The sequence below is a fragment of the Anomaloglossus baeobatrachus genome, chromosome 8, assembly GCF_048569485.1.
Source record: "Anomaloglossus baeobatrachus isolate aAnoBae1 chromosome 8, aAnoBae1.hap1, whole genome shotgun sequence".
In the NCBI taxonomy this organism is placed as follows: domain Eukaryota; kingdom Metazoa; phylum Chordata; class Amphibia; order Anura; family Aromobatidae; genus Anomaloglossus; species Anomaloglossus baeobatrachus.
The window spans coordinates 197696429-197705335 of record NC_134360.1 but is presented as its reverse complement, the minus strand read 5'-3'; the positions used below and the strand labels follow the sequence as shown (position 1 = coordinate 197705335).

Below are 8907 nucleotides of genomic sequence, written 5' to 3'. Positions count from 1 at the left end.
GAGCTGTCTAAGGACACCAGGGACAAAATTGTAGATCTGCACAAGCTGAAATGAGCTACAGAAATATAGGCAAGCAGCTTGGCAAGAAGGCAACAACTGTTGGCACAATTATTAGAAATGGAAGAAACACAAGATGACTGTCAATCTTACTCGTTTGGGGCTCCATGCAAGATCATGCCTTGTGGGGTAAGGCTGATTCTGAGAAAGGTCAGGAATCAGCCCAGAACTACACAGGAGGATCTGGTCAATGACCTGAAGAACATTGATCAATGCGATTGCTAAATATCTCCTTTTTCCTAATATTCATGGCAGGTATGCATTTCATTATTCACACTTTCAAGTTAGCAAGTGGCATTTTTCATTGTATGCTTCAATATTTTTCGGTATGCTTATAGCATTATACTATTATCTAACTTTGATGTGCAGCCTTATCCTTATGTACTATGTATTTTTTTGGCTTGTACTCATAATATATATTAGTGCTCACTTCAGTTATCCTATTTAGTATAATGACCTGAAGAAAGCTGAGACCACAGTCTCAAAGATTACCATTAATAACACAAGTCTGTCTATCACAGTTGAAGTTACCTAAAATAAAAATGACTTCTCTCCATTCTTTGTACATGGGAAAACTTGCAAAACAGCCAGTATATCAAATACTTATTTTCCCCAGTGTACCTGAAAGAGTACTGCTAAGCGGTTGCAAAAAGTGAACATGTTTATTTTTTAAACTTTTGATGGCTCATTACAGTTAAGCAGAAAGGCAATCAGTGGTCGACATTTTCCGGGATCAGCGCAAAAGGAAAATTTTCTAAAAAAAAAATCTGCATTCGGATTTTTGTAACATTCATGTAAAATTCAAGTCCACTTGAAATTTTTCACCTACTTGGAAGTTATACTACAGAATTAAAAGTAAAAAAAAATCCCTGCAATTTATGTAGACAGAGAAAGAAAATACAAACTCATTTGAGCATTACATCTCGTTAGGTGTCGATAATCCCCACTTGTCCTATTCCACTTGCATATAATCATGCGTTTATGCTAAGTTTATATTTTGACATTTTACTTCTATATTTGATCACCCTTTTTTACTAATGTTTTCTTCCCCAGATTCATGGAAGCATAGCCAATGAAGAGATGAAAAAAGAAGACTTTCCTTTGATCCACACCAGACAAGTTTCCAAATAAATAAATTTTTAATTATGATACATTAATTATTACAGTAAAAATTTGCATTTTTCCCTTCAAAACATAAGCACCAGTCTTGATATAACATAAGGTATAAATCATATGTGAAATATATAGCAAAATACCATGTGCAAACAGTATTTTAGCACAAAACATAAATAAGTTCCTCTTTTTTTCTTTTGTACATACTGAATTATTACTAAATGGGAGATAGGTCATGCTAAATTAGCTTGAACAAGTTTATTTTTTGTTTAAAGGTGATTGTTAGAAAGTCCCAAACTGAAGATGTGACCTAAGGTAGGGTACTGTACATGATTGATTAGAAAGCTCTAAGGACCAAGATTTGTGGGATTCTGACATACTGACTAGCTCACATTTCTACCACACCTTCAATGGTTTTCTGAAAAAGTAAGGAAAACAAGTTATAATTACAAAAACAACCTTCAGATGCGAACAATATTGTTGAGACTGTAAAAATCATTAAATAGACCAGATACTGTAGCTTGTACTTCCTGCTCTTTTCAAATATGTCTCGGTTGAGATGAGTGAACTGTGAAGAGGGAGGAGGTCCAGTGCAGAGAGTAGGCATCTACTTCAACATCATGTGACTTCGGCAAAGGCGGTGAGGTGGTTCTAAAGAGAAAGATAAAAAACAAAAGTCAGAAAGAAGTTCCTAAGTGACCCACTGCTTAAAATCTGAACATCCCACTTCCAGCTCCAAGACTTCTCCCGAGCTTCACCAATCATCTGGAATGCTCTACCCCAAAAAACTAGGATAAACCACAACTTCAGACGTTCCCTAAAAACATATATTTTTACGGTGGCCTACCACCCTCCCTAATCGAAGTCAATTCTTATAGAGCCTCTCCACTATTTCTCAGAACATAACTCTACGTCAAACACCACTGCACTCAAAAGCATCACAAAGATTGGCTGGTGACTGGCTTATATAGCCTTTATCTATCCCCCATTTCTTTGAGATGGCTGGGCCATCCTTGTAAATATACACATGTACCTTGTCACCACCACCTCACCACCTTGTAGATTGTAAGCTCTTATGAGCAGGTTTGTCATTATTGTATTTTCTTTAACTGTTTCTTATTTTTGTTTGTATATGAATCTCTGAAATTGTAACCGCTGCGGAATATGTTGGCACTATAGAAATAAACATTATTAGTATTATTATTATTATTATCCTAATAATAATGACAGCCATCTGAAAAAAATAAAAATTAAAAATATCACTTTACAATTTATTTTTTTACCCAGTAAATCAACAAATCCTTTGTCATGATGCTCACAGGCAGGGATGTGATGCTAGACACTTAGTGTGCAGGATGGAGTTGCAACTAGGTGGTGCTGTGAGCACACCTGTGCTGCAAGAGCAGCGGGGAAGTCAGACAAGCCGAGGTCGGTACCGGGAAGACGCAACTATACACAGGGAGCAGACAAGAACGGAGTCAGTTTACAGGCCGTGGGGTCAGGTAACAAGGAGAGAACATAAAGGATACAAGGGGTCAGACAAGACCATAGTCAGGAGGGAGCAGGAGGTCAGGAGCCAGACAGAGTCAGGGGAACAGGTAGAGGAAAGTCAGTGGTCAGTCCGGGGTTGAACACCAAGATCAATCTATCACACTAACCAGGAGCCAGGCACTTACTGTAGCAAATCAGAAAATGTGACTGGCATCATTCTGGCCAACGCCAATCCCTAGAATATGGAGCAGGCGCGCAGACCCCTCCCACCAACCAGAGAGTGACCCGGAGACCGGAAACAGCCTTTCCGACACCAAAAAGGAAGCAGAAATGCTGGTAGGGGGTTTCCTATGGCGCACAGACAGACACTGGGACCACAAGAGGATGCAACAGAAAACTGCAATGCAAGAACCGTACCGCAGGTTAGGACTATGACAGTCTTAAGGCCCCGTCACACTAAGCAACATCGCTAGCAACATCGCTGGTAACGAACAACTTTTGTGACGTTGCTAGCGATGTTGCTGTGTGTGACATCCAGCAACAACCTGGCCCCTGCTGTGAGGTCGTTGGTTGTTGCTGAATGTCCTGGGCCATTTTTTAGTTGTTGCTGTCCTGCTGTGAAGCACAGATCGCTGTGTGTGACAGCGAGACAGCAACAACTAATGTGCAGGCAGCAGGAGCCGGCTTCTGCGGAGGCTGGTAACCAATGTAAATATCGGGTAACCAAGAAGCCCTGTCCTTGGTTACCCGATATTTACCTTTGATACCAGCCTCCTCCGCTCTCACTGCCTGTGCTGCCGGCTCCTGCTGTGTGCACATGTAGCTGCAGCACACATCAGGCAATTAACCCGATGTGTGCTGTAACTAGGAGAGCAAGGAGCCAGCACTAAGCAGTGTGCGCTGCTCCCTGCTCTGTGCACATTTAGCTGCAGCACACATCGGGTTAATTAACCTGATGTGTGCTGTAACTAGGAGAGCAAGGAGCCAGCGCTAAGCATTGTGCGCTGCTCCCTGCTCTGTGCACATTTAGCTGCAGCACACATCGGGTTAATTAACCTGATGTGTGCTGTAACTAGGAGACTGGGGGCTGGTCACTGGTTGCTGGTGAGCTCACCAGCAACTCGTGTAGCCACGCTCCAGCGATCCCTGCCAGGTCAGGTTGCTGGTGGGATCGCTGGAGCGTCGCAGTGTGACAGCTCACCAGCAACCTCCTAGCAACTTACCAGCGATCCCTATCGTTGTTGGGATCGCTGGTAAGTTGCTTAGTGTGACTGGACCTTTAAAGGAAGACTGTGATAGCAGGATCTACAGTATAATGTTTATCTCTTAACTCTATTTTGATTGTGAGTCCCTATATTTCTTCTCCCAGTGCAATGGATTTCTTTGTTTATTTTAGATAAGGGACACACATGCACCTCTTTGTTTAAATCGAAATGAAGAGAAGCTCAGAAATTGGGTGCAAAGGATACTAGCATTTAACCAATAAAATATATATATATATATATATATATATATATATATATATATATATATATAACAATTATATATATATATATATATATATATATATATATATATATATATTTATATTTATATATATATATATAACAAGCATTGCAAACATGGCTAAGAGAGAAAGTCATGCCAGATACCCAATTACAGAGAGCTGTCCATCATTATTGTTAAAAAGGATTTGCTTGGCTGAATGCCCAACATGCAGCTTTGGAGGGATTGGGGGAAGGTATTGCTCTTGTTTAAGAACCCAGTTGATTATTGAGTGCTATTGGCAATGCTCCATGGGAAAATGATATATATTAGCTCCCATGGAGTTTCAAATGGAACATTGCCAATAAGACTCCATCAAATGCTAATGAGCGCAGGGACTAGTCGCAAGGATGTTACTTCCCTTGGCTAGTCGGCCCCCTTAGCATGCAAGTACGTCCCTGTTGGGCGTGCTAACATGCTAATAGATGCGTAGCATCAGAGGCATGGCCGTGCTCTGCTGCCACCACTGGTTTTCAGCTGCTTGTGGTTCTGGCTGCATATTGCATCTGACCGGTTCCCTTTAATAAAAATTGTGGAACGTTCAGATGCTTTAATTTACTAGGAAGTCTGGATCTGAAACATGCTACACTAAGGGGCACTTTGCACACAACGACATCGCAAGCCGATGCTTGCGATGCCGAGCACGATAGTCCCCGCCCCCCGTCGCAGCAGCGATATCTTGTGATAGCAGCCGTAGCGAACATTATCGCTACGGCAGCTTCACATGGACTCACCTGTCCTGCAACGTCGCTCTGGCCGCCGATCCGCCTCCTTCCTAAGGGGGCGGGTCGTGCGGCGTCACAGCGACGTCACACGGCAGCCTTCCAATAGAAGCGGAGGGGCGGAGATGAGCAGGATGTAAACATCCCGCCCACCTCCGTCCTTCCGCATTGCAGCCGGGACACAGGTAGGAAATGTGCCTCGCTCCTGCGGCTTCATACACAGCGATGTGTGCTGCCGCAGGAACAAGGAACTACATTGTACCTGTCGCTGCACCGGCATCATGGAAATGTCGGACCCTACACTGATGATACGATAACAACGCTTTTGCGCTCATTAATCATATCAAAAAGGATTTGCACACTACGATATCGACTGCGACGCCGGATGTGCGTCACTTTTGATTTGACCCCACCGACATCGCACCTGTGATGTCGTAGTGTGCAAAGTACCCCTAAGTTCTCTGCTCTATATGTAGTTACTCCCTACTGATCACCATTTGTATTCTTCAATTACATTTTACAGTTCATATTTTTTCCTGTTTAATATTTGTGCCATTTTACATCTTTTGTCATTTCTACGGTCTCTTGAAAATGTTGAAAAGTTGGTGCCTGCGATGTCAAATGTAGACGGAATGCAAAAGTTTATAGTTATTTTCTGATTTCTTTTTGTTTTTTTTCTTTTAAATAAAAATACTTCACCCAACTATAGGATATCAATCTTGTTTTGGAACATTCCTTGCAGGAGGATGTTAAATGTTTCATAGAAAGCCGACATCTCCGATGAAACACTTTTGAAGTTGATGGGGACTCGCCATGTCATATTGTAGGCTATATTCAATACAGCCATGATAGTTATCACCATTATGACCAAAAGTCAAAGAGTTATTAACTCATTAAAAGATCACTGTTTATTAAATTCTCTTGTGTTACTGATTTATGCAAAGTTTATTTAAATTTTCTAGTATATTATATCAAAGAAATATGCTTCTTTCTCCCCTTATGAGCCACATACTTCCAAGTTTCCCAGATCATATACTTAAATATACAGCTAAAATCCATTTAACTCAAGACAAGATGGACAGAAAGTTCACAGGATTATCACATTATTACTGGCTATTGAAGTGTATGGAAAGAGGAGGGAATAGGAGAAGAGAGTAAGAAGTAAGCATACACCGTGTGCAGAATTATTAGGCAACTTGTATTTTAGAGGATTTTTTTTTATTATTGATCAACAGCTATGTTCTCAATCAACACAAAAGACTCAAATATCAAAGCTTAATATTTTTGGCAGTTGGAGTGGGGTTTTTAGATTTGGCTATCTTAGGAGGATATCTGTTTGCGCAGGTAACTATTACTGTGTAGAACTATTAGGCAACTTAATAAAAACCAAATATATTCCCATCTCACTTGTTTATTTTCACCAGGTAAACCAATATAACTGCACAAAATTTAGAAATAAACATTTCTGACATGCAAAAACAAAACCCCAAAAAATTACTGACCAATATAGCCACCTTTCTTTATGATGACACTCAACAGCCGACCATCCATAGATTCTGTCAGTTGCTTGATAGGTTACGATCAACATTGCGTGCAGCAGACACCACAGCCTCCCAGACACTGTTCTGAGAGGTGTACTGTTTTCCCTCCCTGTAGATCTCACATTTTATGAATGACCACGGGTTCTCTATGGGGTTCAGATCAGGTGAACAAGGGGATCATGTCATTATTTTTTCATCTTTTAGTCCTTTAGTGGCCAGCCACGCTGTAGAGTAGTTGGATACATGTGATGGAGCATTGTCCTGCATGAAAATAATGTGTTTCTTGAACAATACCGACTTCTTCCTGTAACACTGCTTCAAGAAGTTGTCTTCCAGAAACTGGTAGTAGGTCTGGGAGTTGAGCTTCACTCCATCCTCAACCTGAAAAGGTCCCATAAGTTCATCTTTGATGATACCAGCCCATACCAGTACCCCACCTCCACCTTGCTGGTGTCTGAGTCGGAGTGGAGCTCTCTGCCCTTTACTGATCCAGCCTCTGGCCCATCCATCTGGCCCATCAAGAGTCACTCTCATTTCATCAGTCCATAAAACCTTTGAAAAATCAGTCTTAAGATATTTTTTGGCCCAGTTTTGACGTTTTATCTTATGTTTCTTGTTCAAAGGTGGTCCGTTTTCAGCCTTCCTTATCTTGGCCATGTCCCTGAGTATGGCACACCTTGTGCTTTTTGATACTCCAGTAACGTTGCAGCTCTGAAATATGGCCAAACTGGTGGCAAATGGCATCTTGGCAGCTTCACGCTTGATTTTCCTCAATTCATGGGCAGTTATTTTGCGCCTTTTTTGCCCAACACGCTTCTTGCGACCCTGTTGGCTATTTGCCATGAAACGCTTGATTGTTCGGTGATCAAGCTTCAAATGTTTGGCAATTTCAAGACTGCTGCATCCCTCTGCAAGACATCTCACAATTTTGGACTTTTCAGAGCCCGTCAAATCTCTCTTCTGATCCATTTTGTCAAAGGAAAGGAAGTTGCCTAATAATTAAGCACACTTTATATAGGGTGTTGATGTCATTACATCGCACCCCTCCTCATTACAGAGATGCACATCACCTGATTTACTTAATTGGTAGTTGTCTCTCAAGCCTATACAGCTTGGAGTAGGACAACATGTATAAAAAGTATCATCTGATCAAAATACTCATTTGCCTAATAATTCTGCACACAGTGTAGAGAAACTCAGACTGTGTGTCTTTCTATTCACACCTGGATTCACACCTACACTGCCCAGTATTGCAATACAATATGTTTCATGTTGCTATTATTGCTGATCGTATGCCACATAGAGACGGGAATGCAAGAATCCGTCAGGTTTGCGTGTGCTGTGTATGAGAGACAACATAGTGTCCGCTCACTAGCTTAGACCAAGCTTGTAGAAGGGAAAACTTGTAAAATGGCACAACACAACTTATATAATGGGCAAAAATAGTGTGATTCCTCATGTAGAAACAGTTACCTGAAATACCAGGTGTACTTCAAAATGAACCTGAAGACCCACCTCTTCCGACAAGCCTACAACCTGCCGTAACCCTCAGTCTGATACAGCGCCGCACAATCAGCTCTACCCTCACCTACTGTATCCTCACCTATCCCCTGTAGACTGTGAGCCTTCGCGGGCAGGGACTTCTCTCCTCCTGTACCTCTCTGTGCCTTGTATTGTTTATGATTATTGTACTTGTCCCTATTATGTACACCCCTTTCACATGTAAAGCGCCATGGAATTGATGGCGCTATAATAATAAATAGTAATAATACAAAAGTCCTGGAAAAAACTCGTATTTAGCCTTATTGTACAAAGTAGGTACTGGGAAAGAAATAAATACAAAAATTAGTGTTATTATATGCTGCCCAAAAATTGGAGTAAAAGATAACTGTACCAAATTTTCTCCACAGTGTTAAAGGAGTTGTCTGGTCTAATATGACAAGTCTGCAGTTACTTAAAGCACACCAACCACCAGAATTTTCTTATATAAACTAAAGCCAGTGCTATACTGGCACTATCATGCTGATTTTATACATACCTTTAGTTGTGAGATCAGATGTATACTTTTTGAAATACAGGCAAGTAAAGTCACAGAAATGTACAGCTTTTTGATTGGCAGCAGCTGCCGAATAGCTAATATGTGGGTTGGGTTTTGCTATCAATTCCCGCCCCTGTCTGCTGCCTGGCCTCTATAGATGCTAGACTGTATGGGCTGCATTTCTAACACAAGGACTCATACCTGAAAGGATCCCATACAGTCTAGAATCTACAGAAGCCAGGCAGCACACAGGAGCAGGAATAGATAGCAAAACCCCACCCACATATCAGCTATTCAGCAGCTGCTGCCAATCAAAAAGCAGTACATTTCTGTAAATTTACTTGACTGTATTTCAAAAACTATACATCTGATCTCACAACTAAAGATATGTACAGAATCA

General features: G+C 41.2%; 1 protein-coding gene across 1 annotated transcript in view; it reads right to left on the bottom strand.

The window, feature by feature from the left end:
- Window positions 1–1174: 1174 nt before the first annotated feature.
- PLPPR5 (phospholipid phosphatase related 5) overlaps window positions 1175–8907 on the bottom strand; it is a 325748-nt gene continuing 318015 nt past the window's right edge. Inside the window, exon 6 of the mRNA XM_075320076.1 lies at window positions 1175–1821. Coding sequence (XP_075176191.1) covers window positions 1789–1821 — 33 coding nt within the window. The 3' untranslated portion in view covers window positions 1175–1788. The remainder of the gene's footprint in view (window positions 1822–8907) is intronic.